Source organism: Aquarana catesbeiana, linkage group LG04 (assembly GCF_042186555.1).
Source record: "Aquarana catesbeiana isolate 2022-GZ linkage group LG04, ASM4218655v1, whole genome shotgun sequence".
In the NCBI taxonomy this organism is placed as follows: Eukaryota; Metazoa; Chordata; class Amphibia; order Anura; family Ranidae; genus Aquarana; species Aquarana catesbeiana.
The window spans coordinates 1,259,244-1,280,967 of record NC_133327.1 but is presented as its reverse complement, the minus strand read 5'-3'; the positions used below and the strand labels follow the sequence as shown (position 1 = coordinate 1,280,967).

At 45.8% G+C, this 21,724-nt stretch overlaps 1 protein-coding gene across 1 annotated transcript in view; it reads right to left on the bottom strand.

Annotated features, from left to right (window-relative positions):
- IFT172 (intraflagellar transport 172) overlaps positions 1 to 21,724 on the bottom strand; it is a 119,662-nt gene that overhangs the window by 43,287 nt on the left and 54,651 nt on the right. The window contains exons 17-28 of the mRNA XM_073624715.1: positions 21,367 to 21,503; positions 21,138 to 21,245; positions 17,810 to 17,894; positions 16,988 to 17,080; positions 16,347 to 16,424; positions 14,834 to 15,082; positions 13,061 to 13,139; positions 11,894 to 12,014; positions 10,535 to 10,679; positions 9,376 to 9,465; positions 9,181 to 9,278; positions 40 to 175 (exon numbers count right to left, since the gene is read on the bottom strand). Of these exons, the coding sequence (XP_073480816.1) occupies positions 40 to 175; positions 9,181 to 9,278; positions 9,376 to 9,465; positions 10,535 to 10,679; positions 11,894 to 12,014; positions 13,061 to 13,139; positions 14,834 to 15,082; positions 16,347 to 16,424; positions 16,988 to 17,080; positions 17,810 to 17,894; positions 21,138 to 21,245; positions 21,367 to 21,503 (1,419 nt within the window). The remainder of the gene's footprint in view (positions 1 to 39; positions 176 to 9,180; positions 9,279 to 9,375; positions 9,466 to 10,534; positions 10,680 to 11,893; positions 12,015 to 13,060; positions 13,140 to 14,833; positions 15,083 to 16,346; positions 16,425 to 16,987; positions 17,081 to 17,809; positions 17,895 to 21,137; positions 21,246 to 21,366; positions 21,504 to 21,724) is intronic.

Below are 21,724 nucleotides of genomic sequence, written 5' to 3'. Positions count from 1 at the left end.
ACCCCCAGCTGGGTCAGGTTCATGCTGAAGAGGACTTACCTTGCCCAGGTGCAGATGGGTGTCTGTTAGGAGGTCTGGGTGGTGTTTGGCCACCAGACGGATCATGTCTTCGTACTGGTTGTGTTTCTTATACATTGCGATGGCGAGATCGGACTCATCTACAGTGATGTATAGTCTGTGAAGGTGGATGGAATAATGAGCAATACATCAAGGAATGACATTCCCTTAGCTGCCAGAAGACTACACCAGAAGATATGGAAGGATGACCAACACTTTTGTCACTCACGAGAAAAACTCTGAAGTAATCCATCACGATAGATACAACCAACAAGACTTTGGTTTGTAAATAACACAGACCCACTCATCCTAATCCATTACAGCGATTAGCTTTCTCTACCATCAATCATTTTTGCTCTTCGTTATGTACTTAAGGGCTTAAGGGCTGGTGTCAGTCACTGTACTGCTTTTGCTAAGTGTTAGCGGGAATTCAATGGACCCTGATGTAAAGGGGAACTCTGCGGACCCTGGTGTAAAGGGGAATGTTGTAGACTCTGATGTAAAGGGGATCTCTGGTCACCAGAGCCCCCTTACATCAGAGTTTGCAGAGTTCCTCCTCACTTCAGAGTTCCCTTTGCACTGTAACTCTGCTAACTCTGATGTGGGGGGTGTGAAGGAATGTGATGTAAATAATAATAATAATAAATCTGAAAATGTCTATTTTCTTATGTGCATACATATTTTTCTCCTTACTCATTATATAAGTATACAGGTTTGCTCTGTTCCTATATTTTTCTCAAAATGGCGGGTACCCCCTACATCCCACACATCAGAAGAACGCGGAACTGAAGATAAAACCAAGGACAGCCAAACCTCGTTATGAAGATTCTCCATCTTCTTTTTTTATCTTAACCAATGAGATGCACCTATTAGACTAACATAGCAATTACGTATTTTTGTGTATAAAACATTAGCACCGCCTTGAATAAATTAGAAGTGTAAGAAGTAACGGAGCTGAGCGTGTCTCAGAGTGTTTACTTTTATATGCATGCATATCCACACTTTTCAATTAGAGACAGCAGCAGATAACCTTGGGCTCGATTGGAGCTCTTAATCATTCCCATAACAGATGGTGCCGAAACCTGGGACCTCAGGCTACAGTCAAAGCTATACTGCGATAAGCATTCGGGCGTTAACTGATTGATGAGATGGGGGTTTGCGCAGCCCTAACAGTACCGGTAAGTCTTATTTATATTCTTACCACTGTACGACTTTCTTATCTTTCGGTTGACGGCTGGATTCTGTCGGTATGCTGAGACTGTCTTAGAGGCAGGTATTTTCTCGCCTGAGGTTGTTTTAACGAACCTGTCAATGGGTTTCAGCTGACTGTATTTGTTCACTGTCTGCCATTCTTTGGGCTACGAAACTCAGCAGTCTAAAAGTGCTACATGTGTGTTCTCCTCTCCAGATGAGCTGTCGGCCTCTGGAGTGAGATGGGTTATTGTGGCAGTCGGTTATGGGACGGGTTACTCTGGGTTCGTCGAATTTTTGAGGGTTATCTCAGCTGCTGGCGTTGCAGTCTGAAAGCATTACAGATGTATCACCCCCAGATGGGCTGTCGGCCTCTGGGAGTAACTCTAATGACGGCCTTTAACTGGGTTTAAGGGGAGTTGTCTGCCCCTGGGGTTATCTTAGCCTGCTGAAATTTTGCAGTTCGAAGAGTGGCAGGTGTAATGTCCTGTCGTGAGTGTATTTGTGGTTTACTGTTTGCTATACACGAGAGGGGTTGGGGACTGGTTAAGGTCGGAGGGGGGGGCTGCCCGGGGGATCTGTTGGGTCGCGGGCCGTTGCTCCTCACTACCCCTGACGTGTTTGTTCTTGTTCTGAGATTAACCGTACATTACAGGGTTATAGCAAACAGTAGAAGCTAGGAGCACAGTTTTATGTGCTCCCACCCAAGGAATTTGTTGATAAGAACACTGAGAAAGAATATTAACCCCTTGGTTGTATGTATTCTCCTCTCAAGCCGTTAGCCGAGAAACAGAGAGAGAAAAGAATGTGATAGTGAAGAGGAGATAAGATGTTGAAATAGTTAACAAAGTTGAAAGAAGTGGCGAAAGTTATGTTGCTGAAGAAACAGGGAGAAAAATCCTGTGTGATAAAGAAAATTGGATAAAGGAAGTTAAGAAAGATGGCGATTGTATTATGTATGTGTATCACAGAGCTGATGATATGTTGGAACTTGAAACAAAAGGAGGGGAGGGACAGCACTGCCCTCCGTCTAACAACCACTCCTTTCTCACCACCCAAGCACAACCCACTGTGACAACTCAGCCCGGCGGCCATCTTAGTGCACCCATGCCTTCACTTTCTACCCAGTCCAGTGCACTTCCTGCCGGCGGCCATCTTGGTACACCCAGTAAGCTTAAACAGCCTGTACCCAGCCCTCCCTGTTTTAAACCAAGATGGTTCATACCACACACCTGTCTTCCCCAATACGGGAGCATCACATTCCCAGGCCGGATATGTTAATGATGAAGAAGCATCTGAGTGGGAAGCCCAACAGCAGGCAGCAAAGCCACCCACTGATTTAACCCCCAATCCGGCTCCAGACTCTCAGTTCCGAGAGGATCTCAAACACATGCTGGCAACCGTAAGGAACAGTGCTTCTTGCCAGACCCCGCCCCAACAACAGTCTCGGTTACCAGAAGGGGCACCAGTGATGTATGTCTCTTTTACTCTATCACAAGCAGCGGCCTTAGTGACAAGTCTGCCTGACCCAGAGAAGCAGCCAATTCCCTTCTACCACAGGATAGTGCAGATACAAGAAACTTACTCAGCTGCCTGGAGAGACTTGATCAGCCTATGCCGAATCAAAGCAGGACATGTCTTTTGGCCAGTCATGCAGACAGCCTTCAATGATGCCAGCCTGACAAGTGCCACTTCCTACACCTCAGGCGTGGAGTTCTGTGCACAACTCCACAACTGGGCAAAGGAGAAGTTGATGGATCAGAAGACCACAATCCAAGATATTACCCAAGATAAAGGGGAGTCTGAAGAAGTATACTAAACTCGTACAGGCCTTTGATGATCTGAGTTTCTCCCACTATGAAAAGAGACACACACGTTTCCTGCGTGGGAGTGGATGGGGTGCTCCGCTCCAGTCCATTTGTAGAGCCACTCCAAGTGGGGACATTTCCTGATTTGCTTGCCAGATTTGTGGTGTCCTCTACATGTCCCTTGAATCTACTAGGAGCTGATGTGTTGTCCAGACTACAGGCCTCAATCAGGACACGCCTGAAGGGGGGATGAAGTTACATACTCCCCTATCTTTAGAAGACTAATCTGCTTTGTGTTCTCTGCCTCTCCTGATGACACTTAATGAAGTAAAAACTTCAAGTTCAATACTGCAGGAAGTACTTGACAGAATCCCTGCGTGCCTATGGTCCACAGGACCGGAAGACAACGGTCACTAAAAGGTGCCACCAGTTTCAGTCAAGCTAAAAGAGGGCGCATCATTGCCCCGGAAACCACAATAACCCCAAGAAGAGGATCCTAAAGGAGAACCAGGTACCTGCTGTGGATGCCTTTGACTGCAAAATACCTCACAGAGGTGGACCTTACAAACGCTTTCTTCAGTGTCCACCCTCACCCCTCCTGCTGGTACCTTTTCGCATTCATCCACGGAAAGAAACGGCAACATACCTAAACAGTTGTGCCACAAGGGGCACAGAACTTTCCAAGCCAGTTTGCAAAAGCTATGGCTATCATCCTTGACACATGACAAGAGGAACACCCGGAAGTGATTCTCTTCCAACATGTTGATGACCTTCTCCTTTGTGCAGCTGACTTACCCCCTGTTGAAGTCACCTCAGAAAGCCTGTTGTGCTATCTTGCCAACCAGGGCTGCAGAGCCTCAAAGCCCAAATTGCAGTGGTGCTCAACACCTGTCATTTTCCTTGGACTAATTTCCTAGTGCAGAGCATGGATTCCAGAAGCCTTCCTACTGATGCTCTGCAATCAGACCCTTCCAGATGTCTCCTGAAGAAATATCTAAGTTTGAGGCCCTCAAGTGTGCCATCTCAGGCGCTAGGGCTCCCAGACTACGACAAAACGCTCAAGCTCTTTGTATCCGAACGTCTGGGACATGCTGCAGGTGTACTCACCCAATCACACGGCATCAGCCTACGCCCCGTAGGATATTATTCCTGTCGGCTGGATGCGGTAGCAAGAGGAGGCCTATTGTGTCTGCGAGCTGGCTTTGCTATACAAGCCTTGCTTGACAAAACTTTGAACTTGGTCCTCGGACACTGCCTCGTTCTGCTTGCTCCCCATGATGTTGTTGCCATATTCAACCAAGATCCAGCCGAAACACTTGTCCACTACCAGACACTTGAGACTCCTGTGTTCCCTCCTACTGGACAGCATTACTCTATTAAGTTGTCAAACACTGAACCCTACCACCCTTCTTCCACTTCTCGAGGGGGGAAAGGAGGAGGAGTAGAGTCTTGACTTGTTACCTCATGACCACACAGAACACACGGTCACCACTAAAAACACTGTTCTACAAGCTGAAGCCTTACCACCGGTGATGTCTGCACAGGAGGCAGAGCTGTAAGCACTTACTACAGCATGTAAATGGGCAGAGGGAAAAAGAGCCAACATTCATATGGACTCAAGATATGCTTTCAGCATTGCCCATGATTATGGTGTTATCTAGGACAGAGGATTCCTGATGGCTGCCGGAACACCTGTGAAAACTTGATTGATGCCTTGCTTCTCACAACCCAAGTGACTATTATGAGTAAAAGCACACGACAAACTGAACTCAAAGGAAGCTTAAGGCAATCATCTAGCCAATTCAGCTGCCAAACAGACAGCTGGTGGTCCACGGGAAGTGGACAGTAGGGTGGTAGAAGAAGACCACCCCGTGCTTACCTTACAGACTTTCCCAGTGGACAGAGTTTATCTAAAAGAACTACAGGAAACAACAAGTCCGCATAAGAAGGAAAGCTGGAAACGGAGAGGAACAACTCTCAGAAATGGACTATTCGAGTGCAACAAGAAGCCTTGTCTACCCAGGAGTATGTACCCAGCCGTGGTGCAATGGGCACATGGAGCTGCCCACTTGACAAAGACTTTTATGAACTCTCTTATCAACAAGTGTTGCACCAAGAGTTACTCCACTGACCGACAACTTCTGCAGATCATGCATTATCTGCACCAAATGTAACCCAGGACGCACAGAAAAAACACAGAAGAAGCACCTGGCAAAAGCCCTATACCCCATTCCAGAGGATGCAAATTGATCATTCTCAAGTGCCAAGAAGTGGCAGATTCGAATACGCTCTAGTGGAAGTGGTCACGACTGCCAGGACCACAGCTAAGAAACTACTAAGTGAGATAGTATGTAGATTTGGGGTCTCAGAGGTGATATTGAGAGATCAGGGACAAGCCTTAACAGCAACCCTTACTAAAGAGAGTTGGGCAGCACTGGGGGTTCAGTTGGCACTACACACCCCATACCACCCTCAAAGTAGCGGGAAGGTAGAAAGGATGAATGGGACACTAAAAAGAGGATGTTAAAGATGGCCCAAGAGACTAACATAAGTTGGCCAGACAGTTAGCCCATTGCCCTGTTCAGTGTCAGACACACCCCCAGGGGAAACATGCCCTATCCCCTTATGAAATTTTGTTTGGTTCAGCTCCCAGACTTGGTTGTTACTTTCCACAACAGTTACAGTTACAGTCTGATGTGTTGACTAATTATGTAACCACATTATCACGAGAATTAACCTGAATGCATGTCCAGGTGTTTTCTTCCATTCCAGATCCTGAATTAGATACAGGAACACACCAACTACTGTCTGGAGATACTTGAGCCAAGTTATGATGGTCCATTCCAAGTTTTGCTGACCACAGCCACCTCAGTCAAATTGGCCAGGAAGAACACCTGAATGCACGCTTATCACTGCAGGAGAGCGTGTTTTCGGGCGCTGCATATCCTTTTTCTGTTTGATCTAGGGGGGAGGGGCCCAGGAGGTGGCCATCACAAAAATGATAACATAATTACGTTTTGGTGTAACTCTTCAGGTACACATGTGACCACCTTTACCTTAGATTACTGTGACATAGTACCTTGTCCGTTTGACCCTTCATGGTGATGCCATTGGTACAGTGATATCTCTGATGGTAAGGACATATATATATGTCACACAGACAGTTACTGGGGACAGAGTTGTGGTTTCTGTGGGGGCCAGAGGGTTGGAACACAGGGCCAGACTGGGCGACCACAGAGTGCATTAGACAAAAAAAAGATGAAAATAGAAAGCCCCATATCCTAACCAAAGATACCCCTGATACATACACTGACCCAGCACACAGTCAGAGGAGGAAGCGAGCAGCTCTCTCCGGAAGCTTTGATCCTCATGTATACATACATGTCATAGGGGTTACAAGGGGGGTCCCTGATGAGTTTAAAGCCAGGGATCAGGTAAAAGCTGGTTTTGAGTCTTTGATCCCCATAACAACTGTCAGCAAGAATGTAGATTGGATTAACTACATGTCATGGTTATGCAATAGAGTTTGTCGATCAGCATACCTGTCTCCATGTGTTCATCTCTAGAGACCAGCTGACCCTCACCTGACTGCTTTTGTAACCTCTCCTCTAAGCATGGCCCCACCCCAGGCCCTATCAGGGAACCCTATATTAACCTGTGCACCGCAAGCCAGCAGTGCTGATCAACCATTGTGTGTTAGCTTCTATGTGTACTTGCTGTGTTTCCTACATCTGATTCCTGTTACCGACTTTGGCCTGTTCCCGACCATCCCTGTTTGCCTGTGACCCTGATGTTCCAGCCTGCCTCCTTCCTCTTCTCCTGTAGTCTACGGTGAGCGTGAGCTGTGAGACCCTGGGGGCCGCGACCTGGAGCCAGACTGCAGCGCAGTCCATCCTTACCATTAAAGGCTCTGGTGAACACCTGCTGGCTCTTAGACTCCGCGCCCTGGGGAATCTATGCTCTAGCTCCCAGTGGGATCTGTGTCAGTGATCCAGTAGACCTGCTTCCCGAACCTCCCAGGGTTCAATCCGCAGCAGTCACCCGTAGGGTCCACTACCTTGCGGTGCACTCCTGATCCCAACGGTGTGCATCTGTCACCCAGCCTCTAGGTGACCTGACACTACATATATTATAACCAACAGAGATTTGTAAATTACACTAAAGATGCCCTCCAGGGAATTGCTGACCAGTTAGCCCCCACTTCCTACATGACATTCCAGGACCGGATGGCCTTAGACATGGTGCTAGCTGGGAAAGGAGGTGTTTTGTAAAATCATAGGAAAAAACGGGAGCCTGTTGTACATACATTCCTGATAATACTGGGCCAAATGGTAAGGTTACTTTAGCTATAAAGAAATTAGAAGATCTGTCACTGGAGTTGAAGAAGAACTCAGGTATCACAGACCCATGGGATCAATACTTCAGCTGGATGAGTGAGTGGCAGAAGGTGCTCGCCCAGATACGGGTAACGGTATTAATAATCCTGGTTCTTTTAGCCCTGATTGTATGCTGTATTCTACCTTTTGTAAAAAGTTAATGAGCAAGGCTGTAGAGAATAGCACACCTACATTTCTCCAACAAGAAGAAGAGGACCTCCTTATGATGGAAGATGACAAACCCTTCACTCCTCTACAGTCACTCCCTGTTCATAATCTCACAATCCTATAGGGTTATAGGGATGGATAGTGCCTGACTGCACCTCTCCAGCTGTATCGAGGAGGGAAGTGAACAGTTGCTGCCCAATTCTATATACAGCCTAAAAGAGTTGCTGAGGAGAAGGGCCAGGCCAAAGTGGGACCTTTAGTATTAGGGACAGAAAAGAGAAAATAGTCATTTTAGGGGGGATTGTGAAGGAATGTGATGTAAATAATAATAATAATAATCTGAAAATGTCTATTTTCTTATGTGCATACATATTTTTCTCCTTACTCATTATATAAGTATACAGGTTTGCTCTGTTCCTATATTTTTCTCAAAATGGCGGGTACCCCCTACATCCCACACATCAGAAGAACGCGGAACTGAAGATAAAACCAAGGACAGCCAAACCTCGTTATGAAGATTCTCCATCTTCTTTTTTTATCTTAACCAATGAGATGTACCTATTAGACTAACATAGCAATGACGTATTTTTGTGTATAAAACATTAGCACCGCCTTGAATAAATTAGAAGTGTAAGAAGTAACGGAGCGGAGCGTGTCTCAGAGTGTTTACTTTTATATGCATGCATATCCACACTTTTCAATTAGAGACAGCAGCAGATAACCTTGGGCTCGATTGGAGCTCTTAATCATTCCCATAACAGGGGGTACTCTGCGAACTCTGATGTAAGGGGGGGCTCTAGTGACCAGAGAAGCTCTTACACCAGAGTTCCCCTATACACAAGAGTCCACAACATTCCCCCTTACATTAGGGTCCGCACAGTTCCCCTTTACACCAGAGTCTGCAGAGTGAATACACTAAGGTAAAGGGGTTCACTGACATAAGAGGGGAGTGAGGACAGTGATATAAGGAGGACCTTTTTATCAGTGTCCCCCCCCCTTACCTTAGGGTCTCCTCTCACCCCTTACATCTGTGACCCCCAATAGAGTGATTGACTGTCACACACTAACCTGTAATCGCCTGCAGACTTTGGACCTCCTCTCCCCTGCACCCCCTCCTTGCAGATGGTTTCAAATTGGCTGGAAAGGCGCCAATCACTATGATGTCACAGCGCACTTGACCAACGGCCTGCCAACCAGCTAACTAAAGAGCCGCCTCTGCCAGTGAACTCACCCAAGACTTGTGTACCGTCTTATTTCTCTGCCTCCTTGTAGTGGCCCTGCTTCTCCTGCTCCTTGGCCCCCAGTGAACTCACCCCAGATGTTTGTGACATCCTCCTTCTCTGCCTCCTTGTAGTCACCCTGCCTCTCTTCTCTCCTCGGCTGAAAGTAAACTTACCTGAGATTTATGTGATATCTATCCTCTCAGACTCCTTGCAGGCCCCGCCCTGATCCTTGGCCCCCAGTGAACTCTCCCCAGACTAATCTACCATCTTACTTCTTACCACTTCCTTAGCAGTGACTCTGCATCCCCATCATCTTGATGGAATGTAAAAGCACCCCAGATTGATGCGACATCTCACCTCTCGGCCTCCTTGTAGCGGCCCTGCTTCTCCTGCTCCTTGGCCTGGGTGATGTACAGAACGGACACGTCCTCTGGGTTCATACACTTCACTGCCAGCTATAAAATAAGGACAGAAACATGACCAGTTTCCCTCACGACACTTGTCTGACCCCCTCTTCCGCCACATACAGCCATGATGAGTAATAGGTCATACCGCGTGCGCCTGTTCCCAGCGGCCAGCCTGTGTGTACATGTCAATGGCGTCCTTACTCCTCCCAGCTTTAATATAGAGCTGCTCGGCCGTCTAAAAACACAAGAGCCAGAATAAACATGAAGGGAGGTGGGGATAGACAGGCATACATCTTACAGGATTACTGAAATGATAACTGATAAAGCCCAAGAACCCCCAGCAATTTCTTTCTACTTTCCACAAGTACAACACAGGTCAGAGGTCAGTCATAGTGGTAGTAAACCCTTCCATATACCCAGTGGAGCGACTGGCCTCAGGTGATACACAGAGATGAAAACATTCTCCTACATAAGTTGTACCCCTTTATCTGCCAAATTTTTCTCTCAACAGCTGCTCTGAATTTATACAGCTTGTCTGAGAGTTCAGAAAAAAAGGGGCGGAGAGCTGAAGTTACACTCTGCAGAGCTCAGTGAGGAGAGCTGATTGGAGGGTAGGGACAAACCCCCCTTCACACAGCACACAGGAACAGGTCAGAGGCTGCCATTCACAGGCTGTGTGCCGGAGCTGCCTCCCCTGTCACCTTTTTACCTCTTGGTATCAGGAAAACTTGTCAGAAATGATTCCTGCCAATATTAGAGGAATGGTGCAGCAGACAGAAAAGACACTCTGTGCTCTTGATTGAGACGAGTACGCACTAAAGAGGGATATGCTTTGCTGATTTTTCATGTCTGGGTTTACAACCATTTTAAGAGGGGATGGGTTAGATCAGAGCTATCGGGTCAGAGGTCAGATCAGATAAGATTGGTTAAATCAGAGCTGCGAGGTCAGATCAGAGATGAAAGGTTAGATCAGAGTTATTAGGACAGAGGTCAGATCGGAGTGGATCAAGGCTGTTGGGTCAGAGTGGAAAGGTTCGATCAGAGCGGTCAGCTCAAAGGTCAGAATAGAGGAGATGGGTTAGATCAGAAAAGTATGGTCACAGGTCTGCTTAGGACTGCCCTCACTTCCTTCCTGGTGGGAGAGCAGACAGTGGTAACTGTAATCCTGGGACCAGGAATGAGGCAGCAGGTTTAGGCACACTAAGCTACCTCTGATCAGAGACAGATGGGTTCTGATTGGTTGATGTACATATGCCAAATATTGGCTCATGTCACTGTCTGGGATGTCACAGCTGTCCTCTGACCTCATACTCCTGTATGGCGTTGTAATGTTGCGCTATCTTCAGGTAATATTCGCTGGCGCTCTTTGGCTCCTGGATCTCTAGGATGTGGATGGCTTTCTTCCACTGCCGAGCACCAATTGCAGCTTCTATGGCTTTCACCGCACACCTGACCAAAAACAATCACCAAATACAGACATTTTTTGCGGGTTCATGACAACCTGGGCTCAAAGGAATTTGACTGAATAACAATGGTCCTCATTCAAACCAGAAAAGGAACGCCATCTAGTAAAGGGGGGGGGGGGGATTTTCTGTGAGGGGCAGTACTGGATTGATGGGAGAGTGCCAGACAAATGATTAATTGATGGTTAGAATTTTACTTTAATATCTGAATTAATACATTACTAACTTCACCTAGTGTTTAGACCAGGGCTTTTTTTCTCAGAGAATAGGTGCAGGAACTCAACCATGCCCGCCACAATCACATACCTGCCAAATGGCATCAAATAGTAGCTCTTCCCTCTGCATACAACCCCTCCCTCCACTGCCCTCATCTTCTCCCCCCTTCTTAAAAGCTCCACCATCTGTCATATGTCTTACCTTTGTTGCAATATTAAGCTGAAGCACTATCCGGCTGTAGTACATCCCGGCATATTATACTATACTACAGTCACTTGCAAGGGAGATCATGCAGTAGGAGCATCAACAACTGGTCACCAGGGAAAAAATGGAGACCACAGAGGGTGCAGCCTACCACACACCCTCTCCTGCCCATGACTGCACTGAACCCTGGGCACCTGTTCTGTATTTCCCTTGTCCCTGTCCGGCACTCAGTGGGATCTGCTCAGGAGATCTGACCTGTGGGAGCTACTGGGAGATAAGCTATCCCTTGTAAACACAGAAGCTGGACTTCAGTGTTACCAAGTGATAGTGGTGAGCAGGGAGCAGAAGACCTGAGCCAGAGGTGGTGGAACCGAGTTCCCCCTAGTTCCTATTGAAAAAAAGCCCTGGTCTAGACTCACTGTATAGTTTTTTACTCAAGTATTACTTCCCAGTACAGCAGACTTTCTCAGTCCTTGTTACAAGTCACCCACGCCAGTACTGAGCCTTCATACCTGACAGCGCGGGCTCAGTTAATGTATATTGTCCAACACAAATGGCCAAATGTGTTGCATGACAAGTTTTTATGTATAGCGTGTCTAAGTCCCACCCCTTTTCTCAAAGATTTACCTTTTTTCTTGAATAAGTTTGCCCTGTTCATATAATATGGAACCAGAATTACTAGTGAGGAAACCGCACATCAGTGATATGATGGATGATCTCTCTCATATATTATATATCTACATATACACAAAAAAGCATACAGATCACACAATATCTTACCCGGCCTCGATGTAGTGATTGATGGCTGCATCCAGTTGCTTCTGCTGCACCAGGAAATCCCCCCATGACTGCTCCAGTTTTAGTACCTCTGTAGGAAACGTCACTCGAGCCAACTCCACGGCTGGGGACACGTACAGAAGAAAGAAACCACCAATAAATCAGCCCCATATTCCAATAATGAGATCACTGGGCCCACCAAACCCTAGCAACAGCCATGAAAACCAAATCGGTTCAAGTGTAAGTTCACCTTTTCACAAAAAATGAAGAGGGGAACTAACACCATACACTGTCCCCACACCCTCGGTCCACGCTGCACTTCCATCCATGGATGATTACATGTCACTGCCCATGCATCTGGGCATTTGTAAACACCAATCTTCTTCTACTTATTTCCTTAGAGTTTCCGGAACAGATCAGAGTGATTCTGATGGCACATGCATTGCTGGCATGGGACTACTTAACCAATCAGAAGTGCAGCGGGCACTGGGGAGGGTGTAGGGTGTTAGTTCACCTTTACATTTTTTGTGATAAGGTGAACTCCTTAATTCAGTAAATAATGAAGCTACAAGAGCCAATCTCAAGGTGTATTATATGCACCATCTCCAAGGAAGAGTTTTAGGAGAAGTGAAGAACAACCCTTGGCTTGGTGTCATTAATGTCACATGCATGATTAATTGCCTTCCCTATCACCCCTATGAGTACTTTGTGATGATTGCTGGGGCAATAATCCTTATAGTATAAAAGGTGACCTAACAAAGTAAGAGCAGCCCTGAAGAGAGTAAACCCACACCTTCATTCTGGATCTGGAAGTCCTAAAGTAAGATCACTATCAGTCTAGAAACCCCAATGTAAGGTTACCATCAGTCTGGAAGCCCCAAAGTAAGGTCGCCATCGGTCGGGAGGTTTCAAAGTAAGGTCACCATCAGTCTGGAAGTCCCAAAGTAAGGTCATCATCAGTCTGGAAGTCCCAAAGTAAGGTCACCATCAGTCTCGGAACCCCAATGCCAGGTCACTATCAGTTTGAGACAACCAACATCAGGGGGCCCCAATGTCAGTTCATTACCAGTCTGGGATCTCCATGTTAGGTTACAACCATTCTGGGACCTACAATGTTAGATTACTTTGGTTCTGGGACTCCCAATGTTAGGTCACCATTGTTCTACTCACCTTTCCTGAAGGCATTGGCCTTGCAGTAACATTCCAATGCCCGACGGCTGTTATTAATCTTTTCTAACAAGTCCCCTGCCTGAAAAAGGCCAATAAACACCAATATCAGACAAACGTCTAGAAATAAAATCCAGAACTTATATGGATGTAGGACATGACAAACAATGGGAATATTGGAAAATGTGTAGAATATAATAATGGGAGCATGTCGATATATGCAGCAACTTGCACAAGGCCTCAAGAATAATTTATGTAAATAGTTTAAAAACCCTGCTTTCTTTATACACATTTACTGTAGAATAGGCTATGGGCAGAGTGAGAGGAGATGTAGAACAGATTACAGGTACATGAGAGAAGATATAAAAGAGGCTGCATAGAAAGGGAGTGAAGATCTAGAAGGGTCTACAGATAAAGTGAGAGAAGATCTAGAAGGGTTTATGAAGAAAGTGGGAAACGTTATAAAAGGGCTTATGAAAAAAAGTGAGAGGGGATTTAAAAGGGTCTATAGAGAAGAAAGGAGGAGATCTAGAAAGGTCTATAGAGAAATTGAGAGAAAATTTCAGAAGGATCTACAGAGAAAGTGAAAGGAGATCCAAAAGGGTCTACAGAGAAAGTGAGAAGAGATCTAGAAGGGTCTGTGGAGAAGCGAGAGGGAATATAAAAGGTTCTACAGATAAAAGTAAGAGGAGATGCAGAAGGATCTATGGATAAAGTGAGAGGGAATCTAAAATTATCTAAAGAGAAAGTGAAAGGTGATCAAGAAAGGTCTACAGAAAAATTGAGAGGAGATTTAGAAGAGTCTACAGAGAAAGTATGAGGAGAACCTAAAGGGTCCAGATAAAGTGAGATTAGATCTAAAAGGGTCTACTAGGAAAGTGAGATAAGATTTAGAAGTGTCTACAGAGAAAGTGAGAGAAGATCTAGAAGTGTCTATAGAGAACGTGAGAGAAGATCTAGAAGTGTCTATAGAGAACGTGAGAGAAGATCTAGAGGTGTCTATAGAGAATGTGAGCAAAGATCTAGAAGTGTCTACAGAGCAAGTGAGAGGATATTTAGAAGTGTCTACAGAGAAAGAGGAGATTTAGACGGGTCTGCAGAGAAAGAAAAAGGAGATAAGGTGGTTGCAAAGGCTGAAGGTTTTTTACCTTCATGCATTCTATGCATGAAGGTAAAAAAACCTTCTGTGTGCTGTTCCCTCCACAGCCCCTCCAATATTCACCTGAGCCCCCTCTCAATCCAGCGATGTGTATGGGAGCCTCAGCCGTCCTGGGACTCCCTCTCCTCACTAACTGAGACATCAGTGGGAGCCAATGGCTCCCACTGCTGTCAATCACAGCCAGTGAGCCAATGAGGAGAGAGTAGGGGGGCTGAGCCGCGGCTCTATGTGTCTTATGGATGCATAGAGCAGGGCTTGGGAGCGAGCACGCACCAGTGCCCCCATAGCAAGCAGCTTGCTATTGGGGGTGCTGGTCAAGGGGGAGGAGCCAGAAGTGCCGGCAGGGGACCCGAGAAGAGGAGGATTGGGGCTGCTCTATGCAAAACCATTGCACAGAGCAGGTAAATATGACATGTTTTTTTTTTTTCTTTAAGCCAAACCTTTAATACCACTTTAATAAGGGTTGACAGAGAAAGTAAGAGGAGATTTAGAAGGTTCTATGGAGAAAGTGAGAGGAGATTTATAAAGATCTATGGAGCAAGTCAAGAGTTCTGAGTCATCTACAGATAGGTGAGAAGTAATGCAGACATCTAGAAAGATTAAATAGTATTACTCACCCTCTCGTAGAAGTCTCCTTTAATTAGGGCAGCAGTGACCCTCCCAATAAGATCGGAATCGGCCAGGAGCTGTTCTCGACTCATACACAAACGGGCAGCTTTTGCTGGGAGTCCAGCATGCAGGTACATGTTGACAGCTGAGATAAAGTCACCTTCTTGTTCTCGCACCTCACCCGCTTTCTCTTCCTGCTGACTGTCTGACAAGTACCGCAGGTAGTTGCGCTTCAAACTCTCCAGCTCAGGGTGACCCTGTGGGGGGACAAGACAATTCAGTCAAAGATTAATCAAGGTACAGTATTTGATAACCAGCACTATCTGCAGAAGGCGATCTAACTGCCATATCTGATCATTGTATAAAGACTGAAGATCACCAGAGGACAACCTGGAAGGAAATAACAGCCTCTCCGCAGCTTTATACATTATAGATACCCATCCATCTTGTAGAAGACTCAAAATATGAGGAACTGCTACAAACATCAAGATTATTTCATACGCCAGCCTCCTTGCCTTTAGCACAAAAAAGGATGATTTATATATTTTTGAGGTATAAATGCTTTTCATTTCACCTTTCTGGGGATCCAGTGTCGGGTCTTCCAAGTTTCACCCAAAGTGCCGATGTATGAGCAACACTTTACTAAGCCTAAGCAGTCCTCTGTGCCTTCCTCCAGTGACCCCTGTGTGCTGCTGTGCCTCCAGAGAGCCCTGTGTGCTCCCGTGTCTCTAGTGAACCCTGTATGCCCGTGTCCCTAGTGACTCCTATGCACCTATGTCCCCAGTGCCCTCAGTGCGCTCCTGTGTCTCCAGTGCCCTCATGTGTCTCCAGTGCCCTCAGTGCGCTCCTGTGTCTCCAGTGATCCCTGTGCGACCTTGTATCCCCAGGGAGCCCTGTGTGCTCCTGCATCCCCAAAGAACCCTGTGCGCTCCTGCGTCCCCAAAGACCTCTTTGTGCTCCTGCATCCCCAAAGACCCCTTTGCCCTCCTGCGTCCCCTAAGACCGCTGTGCGCTCCTGCGTCTCCAGTGACCCCTGTGAGCTCCTGCGTCTCCAGTGACTCCTGTGAGCTCCTGCGTCTCCAGTGACTCCTGTGAGCTCCTGCGTCTCCAGTGATCCCTGTGCGCCCTTGTATCCCCAGGGAGCCCTGTGTGCTCCTGCATCCCCAAAGACCCCTGTGCGCTCCTGCGTCCCCAAAGACCCCTTTGTGCTCCTGCATCCCCAAAGACCCCTTTGCCCTCCTGCGTCCCCTAAGACCCCTGTGCGCTCCTGCGTCTCCAGTGACCCCTGTGAGCTCCTGCGTCTCCAGTGACCCCTGTGAGCTCCTACGTCTCCAGTGACCCCCATGAGCTCCTGCATCTCCAGTGACTTCTGTGAGCTCCTGTGTCTGCAGTGACCCCTTTGCACTGCTGTGCCTCCAGGGACCCCTGTGCTCTCCTGTGTCTCCAGTGACTTCTGTGTGGTGTCCTCTATGTGCTATCTGGGGTGAGGAGATCACATTACATCGCTCGCACACAGCATACCTTGGCTTCTGCTACAGCGATACATTCATCCCACATGTGTAATTCCTGGTACATGACCATTGCCTCTGTCACCGCATTCTAGAGGTGAAAATAGAAAAATAGAAAAAAAAGGATACAAAAGGATAACAATAAGTTTATTGCATGTTTAAAAAGTTAAATAATCTGCCAAGGTTCTATAATTCAGGAAATGGATCCAAGTACCACTCATCTCAGTACCAATACGCACAGATATTCCAGGTTGATTATCTCATCTCAGTACCAATGTGCGTTGATACTCCAGGTAGATTATCCCATCTCATTCTTAGTATGCACAGAGTCTCACCTATCCCAGGTAGATCCTCTCATCTAAGTCCTAGCATGCACAGAGTCACACTTCACTTCCTCTGGGTAGATCATTGTATCTTAGTCCTAGCATGCACAGAGTCTCACTTGTCCAGGGTAGATCATCCCATCTCAGTTCTAGCATGCACGGAGTCTAACCTTCTCCAGGTAGATCATCTCCTCATTTCAGTTCTAGCATGCACAGAGTCTCACCTAATCTAGGTAGATCATCTCATCTCATTAGCATGCACATAGTCTCACCAGTCTCACCTACGCTAGATAGATCATTTTAGCTCAGTCCGGCATTCACATAATCTCACCTGCTCCAGGTAGATCATCTCAGCCAGTTTGAAATTGCGCTCCAGCATGGCCAGTCGGGCTTGAACCTTGTAACTTTTGGTGCCATCTCCACCCTGGGAGCAGAGAATAGAGGTTAGTGTGCAATATATATCTGGATTTCACTGCTGGGGGTGCACTGGCTGCCAATCACTAAATTACTAGAAAGAAATAGAAGGACGCTTTTAGCGTTACATGTTTCCATCCTGCATATAAAGTTGCTCCAGCTTATTTCAATCACATGAGGACAATTCTCCAGTTTTCTTGTGTACATGTGGTCTTTTCTCTATTTTCTTCTTCTCCAATCCCTCTGCCTTTCACCATTTTATAGCTTCTTACCAACATTGGAGATTTTCACTTCGTACATTCTTTAAATTGTAGAAAGATTTAGCAGACACATGGTGCAGTGCTGTAAAATGGAGTTTATTTTGTTTAAAAAGAGGCCACTAAGATATACCAATGACATAACCAGCCAGGAGCTGCACCAATCATGAACTGGGGCCTGGTAGAAAGCTATACCAACGACCTAACCAGCCAGGAGCTGCACCAATCACAGACTGGGGCCTGGTAGACAGCTATACCAATGACCTAACCAGCCAGGAGCTGCACCAATCACAGACTGGGGCCCTGGGGACACATGACACCTAATCAGTAGATGAGCTCTCCAAAAGGAAATAACTCATAGCCTCCATGTGTTCTCATTGGATGAAGGATACATAACAGGGCTCATTCCTAAAACCCAATCCCAGACCTTCACATGTCCTTCCTAGCCCAGAATCCTGTCATCCATCCTAGAGGATACTCACATACTCAGCTGCCGACTGCTCTGCAATCTCATTGGTCTCCCGCAGAAATTTGACTTTGCCGACGTCTCCCAGAGCTGCAAAACACCTGAAAGAGGGACGGTTGTGTTATAATCTTATATTATAGAGCATTCATTACCACTTCCATTATGGATCATACATACACCACATCCCAGTACAGGCCTCCATCACAGATCATACACTGGCCAAAAGGTTAGAGGGGATTTTAAACCAGACGACGGGGGGAAAGGCCCAGAGGTAGAGATAGTCAGCGCGGAACATATTCCAGAGGGTAGTATTGAGGGCATTAGTGGTAGGATGACTGAAGCACATAAACCCAAGGTAAGTATAGTAACAAGACTTAGGTGCAATCTCAAAGAGGATAGTATGCGACCGGTCTAAACTACGTGGCATGTTCAACAATGCCAGGAGCCTGGCGGACAAGATGGGTGAACTAGAGATACTGTTGTACAAAGAGGATTTGAATTTTGTGGGAATTTCAGAGACCTGGTTCAACAGCTCTCATGATTGGCTGGCAACCATTCAATGGTATACCCTTTATCGCAAGGATAGACAGGGCAAAAAGGGGGGAGGTGTATGCCTATATATCAAGAATAATGTACAAGTGAATGTGAGAGATGACATCACTAAGGGAGCTAGGGAGGAGGTGGAATCCTTATGGGTGGAGCTCCAAAGGGATGAAGCTAAGGGGAAAATAATACTGGGAGTATGCTATAGGCCCCCTAAACTGAGGGAGGAAGTGGAGACAGATCTCCTATCACAAGTTGGATTAGCAGCAAGGATGGGAAGTGTTATCATAATGGGGAATTTTAATTATCCAGACATAGACTGGGCGGAGGGAATCACGCATTCGTCTAAGGCTCGCCAGTTCCTAAATGTCTTGCAGGACAATTTTATGGGTCAGATGGTAGACGCACCAACTAGAAATAAAGAATTACTGGATCTACCGATTACCAACAATATAGACCTGATCACGGATATGGAAATACATGGCAATTTAGGAAACAGCGATCACAGGTCAATTGGCTTCAGTATAAATCACACAAATAGGATACATAAGGGGAATACAAAGACACTGAATTTTAAAAGAGGCAACTTCCCTAAACTACAAACCTTGCTAGAAGGCATAAATTGGGATAAAATATTAGGAACAAAGAACATGGAGGAGAGATGGGTTTGCTTTAAGAGCATATTAAATAAGGCATTAGCCAATGCATCCCACTGGGTAATAAATTCAAAAGAGCAAACAAAAGTCCTGGATGGCTTAACTCCAATGTAAAAATGCATATAAAAGCAAATGAGAAGGCCTTCAAAAAATACAAGGTTGAGGGATCATCATCAGCATTCAGACTTTATAAAGAATGCAACAAGAAACGTAAGGGTACAATTAGATAGAACACGAAAGACACATAGCGGAGGAGAGCAAAAAAATCCCAAGAAATTCTTTATGTATATAAACAGTAAAAAAGGGAGGACAGACCATATTGGCCCCATAAAGAATAAAGAAGGACATCTGGTTACAAAGGATGGGTAGATGGCGAAGGTATTGAATTTATTCTTTTCCTCAGTCTTCACGAGGGAATCGGGGGGCTTCAGTAACCAAAATTGCAGTGTTTATCCTTATGACACATCACAGGAAGCACCTCCATGGTTAACAGAGGACAGAATTAAAATTAGACTTTGGAAACTTAACATCAATAATTTACCGGGACCAGATGGCTTGCATCCAAGGGTACTTAGGAAACGCAGTCAAGTAATTGCTAGACCATTGTTCCTAATTTTTACTGACAGTCTACTGACTGGAATGGTACCAGCTGATTGGAGAAAAGCCAATGTAGCACCAATATTTAAAAAGGGCCAAAAATACATCCCTGGGAATTACAGACCAGTTAGCCTAACATCAATAGCATGCAAGCTCTTGGAGGGGATGATAAGGGATTATACACAAGATTTTTAGTAACGAGAACGGTATCATTAGCAGTAATCAGCATAGATTCATGAAGAATCGTTCTTGCCAAACCAATCTATTAACCTTCTATGAGGAGATGAGTTGCCATCTAAACAAAGGAAGGCCCGTAGACGTGGTGTATATGGATTTTGCAAAAGCATTTGACACAGTTCCCCATAAACGTTTACTGTACAAAATAAGGTCCGTTGACATGGACCATAGGGTGAGTACATGGATTGAAAACTGGCTACAGGGGGTGAGTTCAGACAGTGGTGCTTTATGGGGAGTACTTGGAATGGTCAGAGGTGGGCAGTGGGGTCCCCCAGGGACCAACCCTATTTATTTTGTTCATAAACGACCTGGAGGATGGTGTAAACAGTTCACTTTCTGTATTTGTGGAAGATACTAAGCTAAGCAGGGCAATAACTTATCCGCAGGATGTGGAAACCTTGCAAAAAGATCTGAACAAGTTAATGGGGTGGGCAACTACATTGCAAATGAGGTTTAATGTAGAAAAATGTAAAATAATGAATTTGGGTGGCAAAAATATGAATGCAATCTATACACTGGGGGGAGAATCTCTGGGGGAAGCTAGGATGGAAAAGGACCTGGGGGTCCTAGTAGATGATAGGCTCAGCAATGGCAAGCTGCTGCTAACAAAGCAAACAGAATATTGGCATGCATTAAAAAGGGGATCAACTCCAGAGATAAAACGATAATTCTCCCACTCCACAAACTCTGGTCTGGCTGCACCTAGAGTATGCTGTCCAGTTCTCGGCACCAGTCCTCAGGAATGATGTACTGGAAATGGAGCGAGTACAAAGAAGGGCAACAAAGCTAATAAAGGGTCTGGAGGATATTGGTTATGAGGAAGGGTTGCGAGCACTGAACTTATTCTCTCTGGAGAAGAGACGCTTGAGAGAAGATATGATTTCAATTTATAAATACCGTACTGGTAACCCCACAATAGGGATAAAACTTTTTTGCGGAAGGGAGTTTAACAAGACACGTGGCCGCTCATTAAATTTAAAAGAAAAGAGGTTTAAAATTAAACTACGTAGAGGGTTCTTTATTGTAAGAGCGTCAAGGATGTGGAATTCCCTTCCACAAGCGGTGGTCTCAGCGGGGAGCATCGATAGCTTTAAAAAACTATTAGATAAGCACCTGAACGACAGCATCATACAGGGATATACAATGTAATACTGACATATAACCACACACATAGGTTGGACTTGATGGACTTGTGTCTTTTTTGAACTTGACCTACTATGTAACTTATACACACACACACACACCATATCCCAGCATACTCCTCCCTCTCATCCTTCATTCTGTGCTGGTCAGGAAAAGCTGTCCACCCACCTCTGTGCAACATGCAAATGGCGGCCCTCCAGGGCCAGTTTGCTGAGGGTCTTCCACATTGCTTCAGTCTCTGAGGACATCTCCAAAGTCTCCAAGAAAGCGACAGCTCTGTGTACAGAGGAGATAAGTGTTAAACTACTACTTCTTTTTACTATCCTTATTACATTGTACTTGGAGCCCTATGAATGCTGAAATCTCCCTGACAGCCCAGATACAGCGGACATCATACCTGTAGTAGTCTCCGTCATCAATGGCAGTCCCGAACTCTATAAGGCCTTCATCCAAGGCGTATGATATCGTATTGACGCCTTCATTGACAACCACTTCAGTCTTTCCCTCATTCCTCTCCAGTTCCACAATGTCACCCTATTTTAGTGAGATGAAGACATAATTTACACAAAGAAGGCCATTGCCAGAGGCTGCAGATAAAATCATGCATTCCATACATATATAACATGATATTGGTAGAACATTAAATGACACCTAGCATCCTCATATCCTTCAGTTGATCCAGAGCAAGGGAAAAACAAACACTTATAAAAGGGCCTGGCCTGTGTCAGCAGACATTGTTTCCTTCTGACTTGTGG